Source organism: Thunnus thynnus, chromosome 14 (genome assembly GCF_963924715.1).
Source record: "Thunnus thynnus chromosome 14, fThuThy2.1, whole genome shotgun sequence".
NCBI lineage: Eukaryota > Metazoa > Chordata > Actinopteri > Scombriformes > Scombridae > Thunnus > Thunnus thynnus.
Window position 1 is genome coordinate 12870218 of NC_089530.1, and position 19902 is coordinate 12890119.

At 39.0% G+C, this 19902-nt stretch overlaps 1 protein-coding gene across 2 annotated transcripts in view; it reads left to right on the forward strand.

Annotated features, from left to right (window-relative positions):
* Positions 1-19902, forward strand: part of eys (eyes shut homolog) — a 170339-nt gene that overhangs the window by 76617 nt on the left and 73820 nt on the right. For both annotated transcript variants that reach the window (XM_067609895.1, XM_067609896.1), the window contains 3 exons: positions 14833-14929; positions 15446-15553; positions 17024-17169. In XM_067609895.1, the coding sequence (XP_067465996.1) occupies positions 14833-14929; positions 15446-15553; positions 17024-17169 (351 nt within the window). The remainder of the gene's footprint in view (positions 1-14832; positions 14930-15445; positions 15554-17023; positions 17170-19902) is intronic.

Sequence of the window (19902 nt, forward strand, 5' to 3'; positions counted from 1 at the left end):
TAGTAATATGCCCTGGATTACGCCATCTGTTGTTAATGAGAACGGCAAGCCCCCTCCTTTCTTCTTTTTCTTCTTACCGCTCATCCTTCAATCTCTGGCCATATTGTCTCGAAGCCGGTGATGGTGGAGTTGTAGACCGGCATATCTACATGGAGTAATGTCTCCATAAAACAGATGATACTGCTCTCCCTAAATTCTCTCTGTCTCCTCACCAGTGCTGTTAGTTCGTCTGTCGCAATCTCACATTTCTCACATTTCTCACATTTCCTATAGTGATGGAAGGGAGATATGCCTTGTATCTCCTCTTCTTCATTCGCCCTTAAATCCCTGCTCTGCAGCCATGGTATTTCCTCCTTAATTCACCCAGAATATGTTGGTGGTATTCCTCGGGGGCAGACACTGTTCGCCATGAGAGAATTTCCTACGGAGTGTAAACCCCCCTGACATGTGCTCGCATATCGTCCAGGTGAAAAAAGTATCCTGATGAGTAGGAACAGCAGGAAAACTTTAAAAAAGTGTGAAAAGTGTGCAAGATGCATTCTTTATAAGACTAAAAGAAGAAAAATGCTAAAAAGATGCTGAAAGCTAAAATAAATAGCCAATGAATACAAATGGGTAGGAGTGGTTGTGACGGGCTGCCACCTGAGATGGCGCCGGAAGGATATGGGATGAGATGGTACATATAAGAAAATGATTGTGTACTTGGCACAAAATACTATGGCAGCAGTATAAGCATCAAAATTCAAAATCTTAATCTCTTTTAGAGACTGAATCTTGAGTAATGAAATAAAAATGTTTTTAGCTCCAGTCCATAAATGGTGTACAGCCCAAAGGTCACATGGTCCACATTCCAACTGCAGCTCAGTTGAGTCCACATGCTCTCATCTTCTACATGGCTGCAGTTGGAAATCATTGCAATGTGGCAGCTGCACCATTTAAAAAAAATAAAATAAAAAAAAAAAGCCTCAGGGTAGACATGAAGGTTATGCTGTTAAAGAGAGAGAGTCTTATGGAAAACATCATTCGTCTTGACGTGGCATATATTTTTCAGTTAGAGATGTTTAAGTTGCCATGTGGAGTTTTCATGTTAACAAACAAAGGTTGTACTTACATTCAGGGCCAGATTTATCTAGAAAATGGCAAGGCACAAATATGTGCAGCAGTTTTCATTAAGTTTGCAGCTACGATCTGCGTGTATTCAGTGTCTGATTTACTAAGACAGCAGCTCATTATGCAGTCAGCTGGAGACAGCCCTCCAAGATACACACTGCGAATGAAGGACAGCTCACAGGCACAGTTCAGCAGTGGGATTTCTATGAGGTCACCAAGCTTGGAAAAAATAGTAATGTAGTGATCTTGATTAAAACGCTTAATCAAGATCACTTGATCTTGATTAAGTGATCAGCAGTAAGAGTTCAGAGCAGAGCAGGTGGAGTTGGAGATGGTGTTAATATAGATTATCATATTTTATAAATTAATACTGAGGTAATGCTAACTATTAATGTCTTTACAAAGGAAAAAAACACAATTGCAGCCTGTTCATATTCAAGTTTAATGAACATCCACTATTTTTTCACTATCTGTTGCATTACAGTCATCAGATATTATGCTCATTAATAATATCCTTGATTAATTTTTCCTTCAAATAATATTTATATACAAGCAAATTTGCAGTGCACATTTCTTTTCTCCACTGCAACTTTCCTTGTGGCTCTTGTAAATCCCATTTGTGCTATTTTTATACCTATTCTTTAGAGGCATATTTTAACATGAATCCTCCTATTATCTGTTATTATCTATTTTATTATTTCCTCCCTTAAATGCATATGCAATGAGGAGAGAGACTGAGAAACAGAGTGTGTCAAATCTGGCAGGAAAAAATGGGAGCAAAAGCCTTAGCAAATCTAGCCCTCAGATCTTAGGATAGGGTATGTCGTGGAAGGGGGTGGGTCAGCAATACAGCCAACCAATCAGTGTAGAGATTTATGAATATTGATTGTTGTGTTGTTCTGTTTCAGTTCCAGTATGGTGCATCAGAAGCACTGGAAACCAAATAACTTATTTTTATTACTCTCACTAATGGGGTAAAAAACTCTTACATGTTAATTTAAATCAACATATACTGTAAGAAACAAATTAGCTTTGTCATTTCCTGTTTTTGGATGGGATTTTTCTGCTGTGTTAAAGTTTTGGCTGCATGCTACTTTTAGCCAATCGATAACAGAAAGGACACTGGTATCTTATGTAAAGACACCCAGTAGACGATAGATGTAAAACTTTTCTTGGCCAGTTTTATGACAACTTCTGATAGCAGATGACGAGGGTCTTTTTTTTTCTTTTTTTTTTAAAGATAAGCACTTTAACACTCAGTTTAATGATCAGCTTTCTCAGACTTGCTGTACTGAATGTGTTACAAAGTGCGCGGTCATAGTTTTCCCACTAGACTATATCAGTCTCAGAAAAGAGTGATGTGGTAATTTTGGTGTTAGTCAGTTCAACAGGAACTAAAAGGCAGCCATTAGGATGTGCCTACTGGGAGTAGCATTAAAAGGATTTGTAAAACACAGCCCCAGTGGAAATGAGTTTTGTCTACAAAGGTGTACTGTGAGAACCTGGAGGCCCGAATAAAACCAGAGCTAGGTGGAAGAATTTTCTTTAAAGAAAATACAAGGAAAGCAGTTATCCTCTCTTAATTGTGGAGAGTACAAAGTTTTTGTTCTCTGTAGCAGTGACTCTCCACTGAGGCACTGGCCAGGAGGCCTAAATCATCTTGCCTGTCCAGCACAGATGTTCCACTTTCCTCTTAATGAGGGAGCCTCAGCAGGGAGTGCCAGACCTGATAGAAGAGCAACCTGAAAATGAGAGTTCGGGTAGAGGTTAGGTTGAGGGTTACTGGCCGACAACCACAACAAATGAAACAAACATGCATAGCATCACTCAACACAGATTACGGTACAAGGCCAAGTATCATCAGATTCTGAATCTTGTACACAATCTATAGGCTTCAATGTCTTTGCTCAGTTTGCAGGGGGATTTGTACAGATAACAGTTTGCATATATAAATGGCAACATCCTGGGTCTAAATCTGATCTGGGACCTTCGTTCCATGTCCTCCAACGTTGTTTTCCAGTCTGTCCAGGATGCATCCACTCATCCCTGTCTAAAAGGCAAAAAGCCCCAAATAAATATAGGGTTTAATTTACTATAGAGGTTTGAATCTGAACTTTGAACATGTTAAACAGTCAGATCAGTATCTAATCTGAGCGTAATGGCATGTAATACAATATGTTTACTTAGACTGTTGAACAAAGACCTTTGTTAAAACATGTTAGATGCCATTAGTTCACAGTCAAGTACAATCCAAGCAGTTATTTTTGAACAGTGATTATATCTGATTGTTCAAAATGTATCTACAGTCCACAAAGAAAATAGTTTCTCTATGTAATCTGCTAAACTTTTAATCATTAACAGTTTAATTATTCATTTATTTTTTGAAAGGACGGAGATGAAATGTCATGTTGTTATTTGTACTATTATGTAGTTGAAGTAATGAACCAAAACATCAGTTGGCCTGTAGAGCTGATAACTACACTGAATTGAGACATGCACAGAAGACATCTCATAACCTTTGAGTAAGATTGTAACAACTTAGATTGGTCATTAATAATTAATATTTTAAGGATTAGTAACAATGTTGGTTTGCAGAGAAGCAATAACAAAGTGTCAATTTCAGTTTCCTAAATCTTTTTCATTTACAGAGTTGTTTTAAATGTTGTTTGGTTTTAAAACTAAAAGTCATTGGGCCCTAATTTTGTGGCACTCACAACAACCAGCCAGCAGTGCTCAGACAGTTTGGTATTTTCCTGACCTTGAAATTCTCTTTGCCCATCTGTGTATTATTTTGATGCCCGGTGCTGTGTGCACAGCACACAGGTGGGAGGAGAGGCGCAATAAGGTGGGAGGTTAATTAAAATAGGGCAGCGCAAAGGGAGCTGTTGGTCTTTTGGTTGAAACAGGGTCGTAGAAGTTGCGCTGAGAGTAGATGTCTAAATCTACGTCTATTTCTGGCACAAAGTCACTCTGCTGACACTTTGGTGATTTTAACAGCAAGAGAAAACTAAATAATCTCAACAAATGTGCAGCATTAATGCAAATTAACTATTTTAATTAAACACTCCCAAACTAGTTGATGCATTTAAATTGGCATCAAACAATAATGTTTAATGTGGTTAAAGCAGGAATGTCTGTGAATCAGTCTGCATTTATATATAAATTAAAATGGGTGATTCTTACAGTGTGTTATCCACAGCAGCGTAATACTATATGAAAAGCTTCTCCTTCAGTTCATTAAATCCCTGCAGCAGCTGAAGGCAGCAGGACAGATATGTTTATAAATCTGCAGTCTCCAATGTGCCACGTCAGAATGCAGTGCCATTACGCACGGCCGACCACTATGTGTTTACATTGATTAAATCAAGTGCAAGTGACAACATGCTGCTGTAAAATAACCTCACACGCTTACACACATCAGACTGGTCTGTATTCTTCCTGCTTATGTAGGAGAACTCAGATTACCAGGCCTCATTCATTACTGCTTCCTTTCCTTTCAACTTTTCTTTAAAGAAGTGAAGTTGCAGGTTTTATTCCTTAAATGCATCATGTTGAAAATGCTTTTGTGTCATATCAACTCCAACATAATGTGAACATTAATGACATGAGATACAGAAGGAATTGCGTTGCATTGCACACCACCTACTTCTGGCTTTGTGATTATGTGTTTCCACATCGCAACGCTCTGCACCTTCCAGACAACAATGATTTCCAAAAGAAGCATCTTTCCATTTGTGCCACTTGTTGTTATGCTTTACTGTGATTTGCGCAGCTGTTTCAGTGCTCACACAGTTTATGCGGTCAAGACCTATCTCTTTGCATTTGTTGTTGTGCTTGTGCAGCTAAAATAGATCCAATAATGTCTCACATTTTTGTATTTGCACAATAGAAAGAACATTGTGTTACTATAGCACTTAATGTTTTACATTCATTAAGTCTTCATGATTAATTTTCATCTGTATTATTGTGCTTTTCAATTAATATGCAGCGTCATTATTTAGTGTTTAAAGTGAGGCAGGGGGACAATTGGTTTGCCTGAGGTGGCAGAAATATGATTTTTGCAGTAAACTATAGTGAAGTGAATTAATGCAGAAGCATTGTGTGGTCCCCTTACATGCAAAAACCATTTGGTCTCCATGGCTGAGAATATCCCCAGAGGTGTTCCTGGCCAGATGGAGAACAAACCCCTTTATTTGCATGGCATGCTACACTAGCCTTCACCTTCTACAAGATTGAGATTGTGTCCTACCAAACAGTTGGTTAATGAGCTACTGTGAGGCTGTGTCAACAAAAGAACTGACACATATCTAATATGATATTGAAAAAGATGTGCTGAAAATATGTATTGCCAAAGACATGTTGGAAAAAGTCTGTCCTCATTGCATTCATTTTAATTGATAATTCTGTTTTATAGACGACACAGCCGATACAATAGTGGATGTATATCAATTTATAAACTAAATGCCCTGGCAGATATATGTGAATGTCACTGACCTTTTTCTTCTGCCAGTATAGTGGTATAGAACATATAGGACTTTTACCTTTGGGCTTACACTACTAAATGCATAGACTGAGTTATCTTATAATCTGTATGTATTTCATCATATAAATATGGCAAACCACATTTACTGTCAATGTATTTGTTCATAGGATTGTTAAATAATAATCCTAAAATCCTTAAATAATAATAACCCTATTTAATGAGGAAAGTGCCTCACTGAGATTAAATCAACAAAGAAAAACATATTTTACAGTAGTGTCCTGGCCAAGACAGTATAGCAAGAAAACATTGAACATAGGAGTTACATAACATCTGACACACGAATGAAATAGATAAAATGTGTTGTATTTTGACTCATCAGTTAATGTACTTAATGTACAGTAACTAAACCAATCTACCGTAACATTGAGCCTCCACAATCACTATTCCACCCAATATTACAATTATTGAGATCAAATATATGTCAAAGACTTTCCTTTCACAGAATAATGGACCATAACAAAACAAAGTTCATAGCATGTAACTCAATGCTCCATTTGGGGAACTAATATTAGTCTAATATTTTGAAAGTGACGGCACACAGAGAGGAAAGAAAATATTAAAATGTAGCAGGTGTTCAGTCTCAGTATGAGAGCGTGCCCCCTCAATGAGCAAAGGTCTCAGCACGGCGGTGATATTCCATTGCTGAGGGCAAAAGGTGATTCTTTTCTTTCATTTTAGCTTCGAGACCTCTGTTTCCAGCCTGAACAACAGCTGCATCAAAAAAAAAGCAGAACAAAGCTTCAATGAGCACATTGTGGTATCAGGGGTTTTCTCTTAATAAAAATCGTCAGTCATTAGTAGCTTCTAGCATATTGGTGTTTAACCCCTGAATGCATCACAGCAGGTCAAATTATCCAAATGTGGAAAATGGCCACAGTGGTAATAGAGTACATTTTTGTAGCATAGCCAATGGCAAAGGTTTTGTTTCAAATGTGACGGGACACAGTGAAATCTCGGGGTCTATGTGAATGCATAGTTTCTGGGATGGAGACCTGAGATTTTTTTAACCAGTATATATAAGTACTTGTCTCATATTTATGTTCAGTTGTGTTTGTCTTATTAGGAAATATTTTATAATACACATAATGCGTATTAAAAATACATTGTCACCTGTAAATTAAAATATATGTAAATAGAATAGTCTTGAAAAAAAAAAAATGTCCCCCGTGATTAGTGTCTGCTCTTGGCACAGCTGCCGGGCTGCGTAGAGCCCCAGCAAGCTCCACCAATCAAATGGCTAAGGGCAGCCTGTGTGTAGCCTGAGAGGCAAAACTCACAGCAAAAACAGTCACCAAAGTGCTCACTACATCTCATGAAGCTCATTGCTGTAAGCATAGGCTAACAGCCAAAGGCAACCTAGATGGGTGCATCTGCATTTGTATCAAGTCAGAGTATTCCCTCATTTGGACTATGACAGCTGGGCAGTAGAGAACACTGTTGAAAGAGGATGTAGTGGTTTACATCAAATTGCAACTGTAAAGAAATCTGGGATTTTGAAAAGTGTCAAGAACATGTTCTGCACTGTTCCCAGTGGAAATTATACCCTCAAGCATAGCCAATATTTATCAGTTTTACTGATGTTAGTGATGTTATAGTAAGTTACAATCTCATTTTCTCTCCTTCTTGAAATGTTAAATTATGGTAACTAGCTAAAGCTGCATTAAACAGTTTGTGCCCTCTTTAAGCAGGAAAAGACTGAAAAACAAACTTACCCACAACAAGAACTGTACTATACTGTATGTAGAAACAGAGTAGCATGGGAATCCACTTTGGAGTCCTCTGTTCTTGTCACTGGTCAAACACAAGCCCACTCTTCAGTCACTAGCCCTGGTTTGTTCTTAGAACTTCTAAAAAAAACATCTTAGACTTTCTGTGTCATACGGCGAGAACCAGAGTCAAACAAATGGACAGATAAAAAAAACAAAGAGTAAACAACTGCAAAGAAGTACAGGCTTTGATGCATTGGGGTTGATTCTCAGACTACGTCCACACCAATACGTTTTCATTTTAAAACAGCATTTTCAAACAAAAACGATCTCAATCCACACAAGCGTTTTAGCACCGTTTCAGAAAAAATCTCCATCCATAATAACACGCCTGAGACACCTATCACATGACCATTCACATTACACTGGGCATACACGTGCTGGTGTAAACAGGAAGCAGATTGTCTACTCTGCGCTTGGTTGCTTAGTTGCAGAAAATACTACAGAGGATGAACAGCAAATAGCGAAAAGTAAGACCAAAGTCTTTGCTTGAACCGACGACGAGGTGGATCTGTTACTGAAAGTTACACATGAGTATAAAGCAGTCAAGGTGGCAGAAAACATAGATTGGGAATCATCACGTGATAGGGGCGTGACGAATCAAGGAAGGACACATCGGCCCTGTTTACACCTGGTATTAACATGCGTCTCGGGTGATCTGATCACAAGTGGACAGCTTTAAGTGCGTCTTTTTACACCTGGCATTAACATGCTTCTCCACATGCGTCCTGAGTGACCGCATGTGATCGGATCTCACTTCCCCGCTCTATATGCAAATAAACACGGACATCATTTCTGTTTTCAAAGACCAAAGTCGTTCGCTATTTGTCCAAAGCTGTGTTCAACTTGTTTGATAACAGGATAAATATTCAGGATATAAATGAATATTCCACGTTGGGAGAGAGAGAGAGAGAGAGAGATGCAATGATCTCCCCGCACCTGCATCTCTCCATTCAGAGACACTGTGTGCATTTAAGCATAAGATACAGCAGCATAACTTCATTGATTATTTAAATCTCCGACAGGATCGGTCAGGATCTAATGTTAATTAATGTTCTGTGTTCTTCTACATCCAATAGTTCAGCTGTTACACACACAGTTCAGGTTCATACAGTGAAACTGTTTGGAGTAAAGCAGCCGTCCTCCTGATAGATCCTGAGCTCCATTATGTCGAGCAGTGCAGTAAAACTAAAAACTGTAGTTATCAACTTGACAGGACAGAGGAAACTATCCAGCTACGTTTAGCTTCTGAAATATTTTTTTAGACAGAAAAGCGAAAAATTAATGGTTTAATTTCTATTCTAACTGTCGATTTGAAGAGGGAAACCGGTTAGGGGAACAAGAAAAACAGGAAAAAATGGGGGGTGGATAACGTTTTAAATTCAAATGAAAAACAAAATAATTTGTTTATCCTGTTATCAAACAAGTTGAACAGCTTTGGACGGAGGGTCCTGTGTCTAGTCTGCCAGAAAATAGAGGACGTCAGCTGAGTAGGCGGTACTTCAGTGTGGCCCAAGACGCATTTGCGTTTACACTACTAAAAGAATGTGGCCATACACGGCCCTGACCACCTCCGAATGTGGTCTGAGTGATCGGATCCCAATCCGTCCTCAATGCGTCTTGAGTGCGTTTACACAATTAATTTCCTGTAAATTCTTCATAATAAAAGTCTCCTGTCATTTAGTAATTTAAAAGCTTTTAATTTGAAGCGGTAAAGCAGGAAATATTGAGTTTGCATCAACAGTAATTTAACACGACTCTGATATGGCTCCTCTTGGCAGGCTTCCAGAAAGCTGGCCAATCAGAACAGAGGGGGCTCATGGGAGAGGGGCTTCAAAGAGACAGGAGCTAAGACTGCCTGTTAAGAAACAGAGGCTGAACTGAGGGGCTGCATAAAGGGCCAGTATAAGATAAATAAGGAGTATTTTGAACTGTGAATCATGTTATTCTGGTGGAGTCCAAAAAATAAAAATATAGAGCTAGAAATGAGCATAATCGGTCCCCTAATTGAGCTTTACAGATACAGCATAGTTTAATGTTTCTTTTGTCATACAGCACAGTTTGTACAGGAGGAGTTACAGTGACATGGTTATGACATATAATACAGGCACATAATTGGAGCCAACTCATTTATTTTCATTATTTTATTTCATTAAATGGAGGTGGTTGCATTTAGAGCAGACCTCTGAGCCAACACACGCCCCCAGGCTGTTCCACATGGCTCATTCCTTTCACTGCCCTCCCTTTGTACATTTAGCAGATTTCTGGTTTTACAGTATGTGTGCTTTTACAAATGGACATGGATGAACAGTGGATTGTCAGAGAGACTGTCAGAGCTGGAATAAGGAGGGGGGGGGACAAAATAACACAGATGTGTTATTGGAATATTTTCAAAAGCACGGTATCAAACATTGGCAGCAACTATGTTATATCAAGCCTAGTACAAGTAAACATAGCAACTGGTAAAGCTCTGTGTTTGTAAATGAGTTAACTTAGTAGTTTTAAATGACTAAAACTGGAGAAAAAAGAGAAACATCAGGGTTTTACTGTGAGCATTGTTCAAGACAGAGTGTACCTGTGGTTAAATACTTGCACACCACTGTGAGAAAGAGGTTAGTGGCTTCATTTATACCTAATGTATAAAAATAGACCTAGGTCTATAACAGCTGTATAGTAAACACATTTTAAATAAACTCAGTATTTAATCATTTTGTGCCTTCATTAGCGGTGCTGAAGAGGTGGTGCAGGTGTGTAACAGTGGGATAAATTGGCTGCATGGGTTGTGTTTACATGCAAGAGATTTCTATTCTTAACCCACTCACTCAAGTAACCCAGTTTTTGACCAGCACATGTGAAGGACTCACAAGCTTGATGTACTGCCTGATTATGAGAAACACAGCTATGATCCCTAGTTTGATATCTGATTCACCTATATACGTATATATTTAATTTAATTGCCTTGTGCCTGCCTGTGCCAGGGCCGTGTCCATTTTTGTAGACCAAAAATTCTGGAGTAGATAAACCTTTTTGACAGCTATATTACATAGTTCATTTTCAGCCAATACAATCTTACACAAAACTTTATTTTGTTGCCATCCACGCTGCTGCATTTTGAGAAGACTACATGTGAATTATGGACAATATGGCTAAAGGGTAGCACAATATAAGACTGTGGGACTCTGAAAGAAATGACCAACCTGAACTCTGACAATAGAGAAATGCATGTACTGAACTGGAAAAAGCAAATGAACTCAACAATTTCTATAAACGTTTTGCCTCTGAAGGGAGTGATTGTATTGATGAATGTAAAAACCTGTCAGTTACATTGACATGTGATCCAACACAGAATAGAATAGTAACTGATCAAAGTGCTGTGGCCAAGGTTTTTAAAAAGCTGCACACTAGGAAGGCCAGTGGGCTAGATGGTATTTTGGCCCCTCTTCTTAAAGGTGCAGTGTGTAAAATTTAGTGGTACCTAGAGGAATGGACTTGGCAGAAATAGAATACAATATTCATAAGTATGTTTTAATTAGTGTATAATCACATGGAAATAATAATTGTTGCATTTTCACTACCTTAGAATGAGCCCTTTATATCCACATAAGGAGCGGGTCCTCCTCCATGGAGGCCACCATGTTGCACTACCATGTTTCTACAGTAGCCCAGAATGGACAAACCAAACACTAGAGAGGGCCTTTCGTGTTTTTTGCATGTTTCGAGACCACCATAGTTTCTCCTACATGCTTGGAAGGGGAGGGTGAGAGGAGGAGTATTCAGTTGGTTGCAATCTGCAACCTCACTGCTAGATGCCACTAAATCCTACACACTGGTCCTTTAAAATTTTTGCTGAAGAGTTGACCCCAGCCTAGAGCCCTCTGTTCCAGCTCTTGGTTGATACATGTACTATTCCTACAATATGTAGAGAACCTACTGTATGGTACAAATCTCTCAGACCCCTACCAATTTTCTTATAAAGATGGTAGAGGCACGGATGATGCTCTAAACATCACAACTCACTTTATTCTAAAGTACCTTGAAAATCCTACAGCCCTGCTAGACTTATGTTTATGGACTAGCTCAGCAATCAATACTATACTCCTCAAGACCCTGTTAAACAAGCTGAAACAGATGGGAACGCGTGTTTAATCAGATGGTACCAGGTCAACTCAACTCTCTCTGACATACAGGTTATTAGTACTGGAGTTCCTCAAGGCTGCGTAAGCTCCCCCCTTCTTTTCACATCATATACAAATGATTGTAGAAACCAGTACACAAACAACTACATTATCAAGTTTTATGATGATACAGCCATATTCAGTTTACTAACAGATTCAGACATTTATAGTCAGAAATAGAAGTGCTTGTGCAGTGGTGTGAACACCAAAAAAACTAAAGAAATGGTCTTCGATCCCAGGTCTTTTGGTGACCACAGCCCAGTTTTAATCAAAGGGGAGAGAGTTGAGGAGGTAACAACATTCAAGTACTTCGTTATTCTCTTTGATTCTCAGTTACAATGGGCTCATTAAATGGAGTATGTTTGTTCACAAATCAGTTAGCGTCTGCATTTTCTGCAAAGGCTCAGGGTCCATGGAGTGGATAAAATCATTATGTTATTGTTCTAAAGGGCAGCCATTGAATCTATTATTTGTTATGGCATCACAACATGGTTTGGCACCTGTCCGTTAAACTCAAATCATAACTCCAAAACCTGGGGCTGGAAGGGCTGGAAAAATCATTTGCATGCTACCCCCATCTTCTCTCCAGATATTTGAGGAGACAGTGAGGAGGCAGGGCCTTAAAATCATCTGTGACCCAAACCAAATCCTTCACAATGAGCTGATGCCTTCGGGCAGAAGGTACAGGTTACAAAACTGTAAGCTGAATAGGTATAAATTGTACTGAGTTCTACTATCAATCAAACTACTGAATAGTAAGAGTTGGGGGGGGGGGGGGGGGGGGGACCTGTGTGTGATACTGCATGTTAACTGTAGTTTGATTTTTGAGTGCTTGATTTGAAAAAAAGGACACTGATTGTCCTGATGATGGTGTTATGATTACAGTAGAGGTCAGAGACACACCTACAGTCCAACTTTAAAGAAGTGGTAAGTTGCATTTGTGCACTATGTTGTGTAATTTAAAATAATGCACTGATTGGCCAGATAGACCCACAGCAATTACCGTAAATATCAAAATGTATCTTCGAAGTTCAGAAAGCAACGTCAAGTTGCTGACAGACACCTGGAATGGTGATGCATTTTGGTTTCAGCATGAAAATAATCCACACATTCACCAATCAGTGATGTCTGAGACTTGATGTATGACAGCACACAGATGACACCACAGACAAAGACCATAATCGATATTACACAAGCAGTAGGCAATAGAATTTCAAATGAATCCCCTTTTAGCAACTGTTATATCAGACTGACAGCAACTTTGATAAGGAGACTACAGCCACAAATGTAGCAGTCCAAATCAAATTCGCATTCTCAAAATGAAGACATCACTCATATTTCAATTGAAGCGTCCATCAAAGTTAGTTCACTATCCACTGGGGATTACCCACAATTTCTTCTCCTTGGAGACATTCACTGGCAGGAGCAGTGATCACATACTGTAGCTCCTGCCAGATGATGGAATGACTACGTGAGCTCGCGCCTTGGGTATCCCTCTCTGTACTCTGTCAAAGAGAAGCCTCCAGTCACTGCTCAGTGGCAGAAGATACATTACATTGCGGTGACATTCGAAATAGTCCCCGAGGTGCTCCACCATTGCTTTGACTGACAGCCCAGCTTGGGAAACCTGTGCTGTCCCATAATTCACCACATGCTCTGTGCTCTCTGTGGTCTTATGGATTCCCTCTCATTCTTACGTCCCAAGATGCACAAAGCTGTGTCATTGTCACTGTCGTACCTTTTTTTTTCCAATATCATCGCTCCAGTTGTATTTAAAAATGTCATTCTTCATTTTAAACATAATGATATACAATACAGTTTATTCAGCTGATTAAAAACGTGCAGTGATGGAGTGCTTCATTTATAGACATTTGCTATTCAACAATACTTAACAATCAGTCACCAGCCGAGCTTCATCTCACTAAATAACAATTGCATCTTTGTGCATTTAGATTTATTATCTATATAATTGTCTGCCATCTGTTCTGCACACTAGATATTGAAAGCACTGAAATGATAAAAATTGCTGTTGCTTTTACAGAGTTTTATATACTGATTCTTTGTAGCATTACATACAGGTGAACCTCATACTTCTATAGTTACCTTAAGAAACAGGAAAAAATTAATAATGACTAATACATGGTACAAATACCTTAAAAAGTAAGTATGTAATATTATTTTCTATATATTTCTTCACATTGAACCACTTCGAAAGGTTTCACATTTGCAAGATTTAACTGCATGAGACTGCTTGTCTCAGACATCATTTTCAGCTACCACATTTTGTGTTAAACATCTTGCATCTCTGAATTAACAGCTAGACGAAGCAAAACCCTTTAAACTGTAGTTCAAAAATATATAACTCTAACTTGAAGCAGCAGGAGTAACATAATGAGACAAGGAAAACAATAGCAGCACTAATGCTCATTATAAACTACTTTTATTAACCCTTTGGAACAGGTTTGTATCCCTTTTAATTATGCGTGGCAGATGGTGCTCTGCGGGGACAACGCAGTAGTAGACTGTGTTTAGAGTTTGAAAGGAGTTTGATGGTAGTATTATACACTAAATGGTGTCGCTGTGTCATTGCTCATACCATGACAACTGGAATGGCAGAAACAGTCACTGAAGACTGGAACTCAATGGTACATCAGGGGTTTATTGATTATTTTTCATTCATTAATGTGTGTATCATAAATATAAGTCATGTAGTTTGACAGAAAAACCCATCTTATGGACCAGACCAAGACCAAGCACCAGAGGAATACGTTCGACAGGCAGAACATTACAAGCTCCCAGGCTGCCTTCAAAAGTACAACAAAACATCCATGCTGATCTGCTTAGCCATCCTGCCCCTCAACCCCCTAATGAACAAGGGCAAAAGAGCTCTTGGGCTTAGCCTCTCTCTCTTACCGTAACTTAACAAGATGTCCCCCTACTCACTCCCTTTCTCTCACACACACAGACACATACACACAGTCGCGCACACAGACACACACCTCCCAAACCCCAAACCACTAACCCTCAGCCCAATCTGTCTGTGGCACTAAAGTATTATTAGACTTACACACTCTCAGAGGGGAAACAGTGAGTGCTGAGAGCTGGAAGATGAGATATGCTACAGGGGCTACTAGTTCCATTAAAATGGCATTCACTGGGGCCTTTGTTATCATCGGTCCTGACGTTTTCAGGATGTAGTGGGGCTTGCTGATCCATGACCATCTCATCTATCTTTCAGGATTTGAAGGAAGTTGGTGTGAAATTGACACCAATGAGTGCAGCTCAAATCCATGCCAAAACCAGGGTGACTGTGTGGACGGGGTCAACAGTTACAGGTAAAAGAGTGTTATCCATAACCAGCTTTTCATTTCTTAAGAGGCAGGAAAATGTCTGACTTTCTTGCTCTGGATTCTAAATATTAGTGAATCCAAAATATCAGTACCAGCAGCCTTCATTCCTGCACAGGTTTCAGGTCATTCTACTGTAATTTTGATAGCAGATTAGCCTGAGATAATAGATTTGTTCTGAGCTCATGCCCCGTCTCCAAATTTATTTTATGGATTTAGTTATGTACCATTTCATGTTGAAAAACTGTTAACAGTCTCCAAAAAGGAAAAAAAAAATCTGCCTTAATTGCTCCCGTCATGCATTACACATTCTGGCTTTAGCTTCAGTTAAACAGACCTATGGTACTGTACTGTATGTGCAATCAGACTAAATGATGTGTAATTAATATCATTAAATTCCTATTGATTTTTTTTTCACTCTGTTCGTGTGCCAGTAGGAAACAGATAGATCTTCTATTTTCCATGTGAGGCAAAATATCAATATTAATGATTTTTCTCTTCCAGCTGTGATTGTAAGATGGGATTTTCTGGCCTTCGCTGCGAGGAAGACATCAATGAGTGCGCCTCAAACCCTTGCCTCCACAGTGGTGTTTGTCAAGACCTTGTGAACAAGTAAGAATGAATAAAACTCCTTTTTTGCTTCACTTTTGCACCTTAGCCTTTATTCACTGTGCACTTTACTAAAAATGGCACATATCAGTAAAGGCCAGGCAGACTTAATTTCCCGAGTTTGTTTTGAAAGGCGAATGAACAAAATCGTTCTCTAAAGAAAACACACAAGGTTGTGGTGTTCTTCTTCAAAGTGTTCCAGTTTATATAACAAGCCTGTCTTCATCCTTGACACACATAAGCTGCTATTCTAAAGACAGAGAGCAAATTCAGCAGGAACACATCATGTATCTAGATTGGGCTTTACTCCACTGGTGCTTCTCTCTGCTGTGCTTAATGGGAGCCCCGGGGCTTCTAGGCTTAGTCGGACAGATGGGTAGAGAAGTCCCAGGGCCAATTTGAGTCCTAAATGGTTTGTCTCCAGTTTGTCTCCCGTCATGATTTCGCTCTCATGTGACCTGGCCCTGCTCAGAGCGTTCCCCTGATTGCACAGTCCAGGGAGTTCACATCAGGTGTGTTTTAACCTCGCTGCTCACCACAAGCACTACATGTGCCGCTATCTCCATCTCCCTGACCCAACAAGCTGAACAAGTCCATCTGTACTATGGTGATGAATCAGACAGTATACTCACTGAGCCCTTGCTGCCTTATATGCACTCATCCTTTCACTTAAGTTATTTATAAAAGGGTCACACAGTGTCCTCTCATCAATGTATATAGAGGCTTTGTGGAATATAATACATCTGATCTGGTTCTAAGTTTTAATTAGCTCACTAGCAGAGTGATAGTAGGCATAGATGGACTGTACTAGATTGCAATAAAGAAAGGGTTAATTTTTGTCACAATAATGTCTCACACAGTCAAGCCTTTAGAATTTACATAATTAGGCAGCACAGTTCTGTTATGCCACATGCCACATTAGATGTAATGTTACTGGTTTACTGATGAAAAATGATGCTTTACTTATTAAAAATATAATTTGGATTTTAGCAAAAAGGTGTCTAATTACATGTTTGCCTATAAACAGGATAAGCATCTCCTCAAAGGTGTGTGGTCGAGGGATATTAGACCCAACGGCAGCCGGGGGAGACGGATTTGAACTGAGTAAACCACATTATTGGACATACTAGGCTCCTACCCTCAGTAATAAGTCATCAAACATAATTCAAATTAAGTTACACAGTGGGAAACTTAATTGCCGTCATATTGTTAAACTTTGTGTAAGGAGCTGTCGGTCAGTTTGAGAACTTGCGCTTCAGTTTGTCTCGAGCGCCGTTTTCCCCAATTAATTCAACCGAACATTGTTTCTGCAAGAGTGTGAAAAATGTGTGCATGGAAAAAAAAAATCATTCTGTTTATTTTAAAGGTGGAGAACTAAGCTTAAAAGTCTGCTGTAATTACTGTTTGTCACATTGGTCTTTACTGGATTTCGCCTTATTCCTTACTGATTGAGTGTTATCACATCTTCCTCAGGTTCCACTGCGTTTGCCCTCCTGGTTATTTTGGAACGCTCTGTGACCTGGATGTGAATGAGTGTGAAGTTTCACCTTGCTTACACGAGGGCATCTGTATCAACAAGCCCGGGGGCTTCAAGTGTGTCTGTCGCCCTGGATACTCAGGTAGCTCTTTTGCCCTTAGGTGACATGAAGATCAATATGAGAGTCTAAAAAGCTTATCATGACTGCTGCGGCCGCTCGCTATTGAGGCAACTCTGACACAGATCTGGCTTAGTGTAAAAAACTGCTCCACAATGCTTGCTTTTAATTAGCCCACCTGCCTCTGCAAGATACAGTGCCTGCTTTTCAGTAAAGCTAACAAGAGATAAATTCATGTCACCTGTTTTATCTGATGAAAACTTCTCAGTGTCTGTTAGTTGCCTTTATTTCATTTCGTCAGCCTCTTTAGTCTCAGAACGCTATTGTTGTTTTACTTCACTCCATTTGTCTTATTTTCCACCCAGACGGGTATCGAGCTATTTTAGTGCGCGTCTGTGTGTGTGTGCTTGTGTGTGTGTGTGTGTGTGTGTGTATGCACTATCTAAAGCCGATGCCTGTCAGGTACTGGGAAGATTAATTTCATTTGTCTTCCACACTGTATCATCAATTTATCCTTCCCCAGTTGAGAGAGGGGGGAAATCTCTGAGGTATTGCTACTCTGGAGAGCAGAACCTGACACGCATGGCCCAATTCCCACAGAAGCAGCTTTTATTATTAGGCCTACGCACAGCATAGTACAAGTCATTACTTTTTCTGTTGCTCTAAGCTCATCTGAGGAAACAGGGTTCCCCAAGAGAGCAAGCGGCCAGAGAATACAGTTTGGATTGGCTCAAACCAACTAGAACTCATACAAAATATTTGCTGTAGGAACACGTGTAACAGCATTGAAACTTTTCACAAAAACACAAATGGCTACAGAGTTCTACTAGCTGTGTGTATTTTCTTGATATTTTCTGGTTTAATACTGAATTTGTCATCTTAGGGTGATTCATCACATCATGTATTTGCAGTCTGATTGGAACTGATTGAAATGTTATTCTGCTTTGATGGTATGACGTGTCATCTCTTCTATCACCGAAATACTGTAACTCGTTGTGTCACTCGATGGTATTATCATATTATTTGCTTCAGCCATGAGGGAAGTCAAGGTTTTTTTGGGGGGGTTTTTTGCATATCGAATGCCAAAACTCATTCTGACTGTAACAGTTGAAGCTGCTTACTAATAAATCAGTCCAGTGCTATATCTGCTTACTCTCGTGGATGTGATTGAGCTATAATGACACTTCATTTCCACCTCCATATTGGATTTTTTTTCCCCTGGTTGTTGGTTAGTGAGTCAGCCTGTGCATCTTTATGTTCTGCTCTTTCACTAAATCTGCAGGTTTCTGTGTGTCTTCATACAGCCCTTCTAACAGCAGCTAAAACGTTGTCTAAAGGCTCTGAATATGACCCTCTCTTTTCTAAATTGATGGATATTTTTAAGCTTTTTACAATGTAACATGTTTAAGCATTAAACGGTTGAATGTTTCATTCGTATTTCCGACACGTCCGACAGCTTTTATCATCATTTTGTACCTTTTATAAGTCTGTACGACCCATTTAGAGGGTAGATATTAAGATTAAACAAGCACATTTTTGTATCTTGTGCTTTATCTTTTTATCTTGCTCCTCACTTCATAGCAAGTCAGGTGTTCAATAACAGTCTGAAGTTATGACCCTCACCTAATCGGATATAATTTTGCTTTGTGTTTTTGGTATGCATTTTGTTCTCCATGTGTCATATTGGCACTATAAAAATTGTTTATCTCACACTGTAAGACAGTCTTGGCAGCTGTGTAGATCTCAGCTGTCTGATCATTATTTAGGGTGTTTTGTTTAAACGGCCCTGCAATGTATTATTTAGCTATACAGTACACAGGAGCTGTGTTCTGCACTGAGGTCAGAAGTCATTACACTGACATGATTAATGGGTGATCTTGTTTATATAAATCACGGTTTAAGCACACGATTCGTCACCTTCTGTTTTCTCTTCTTCACCCATCATTAAGGAGCATGTTCCCTTGAGTGATAGTACAGTGCAATCAGCACATTGTTGCAGTGGCCTCAGTCAGCACATTGTTGGATGATGATGTTCTGGCCTTCGCAGTGCTGTTTCTGCCTTTTGCTCGGTCAACTTGATAAATAAAATTTAGTGATTATTTTCAGCTTTTCCACTGAGCATCTGTAGAGGTCTGTTGCTTTAGGAATGTAGCGTATATTTTGTTTTAATGTTTTCATATATTCAATTGATTTTTTTTTTTTTAAGTGGATCGATTGAGGTTCAAGGCAGTTGTCGCTTTTGTGAGACAGAATGAATAATACATGTGTTATTAGGGCTTACTACTTGTAATTTATAAATTATATTTTCAGAAACTGAAGTACAGTATCAGCATGTGTCAAGATAACAGTTTATGTTTGAAGGACTTGTCACAATTCAGTTCTCTTGGTTTCTTCTCTCACTAATCTGTCATTTATTTATATTGAACAAGCAGGATTCTTTGCAGTCATTCATATTATGCAATATTAATGGTGTTTTGTTCATCTTAGTAAGTGTAAGGATTTTTAAAGCTTTTTGAAGTTCCATTTATGTACCATCCTCATAACATGTAAAACACCAGCCCACATCCTGAAGTCTCTTGTGACTTAAATAACATCTAGATACATGAGTGTATTTTATTGTCAGCATCAGTGTATAGATGATGTGAAATAGAAATGTGAGGGAACAACATATTTTCCTTTTTAAACAATACTATAATTTTTCACTTATTACTTACATTATCCATGGTTCATTTTTTTATTGCAACCCTGTATCGTAAC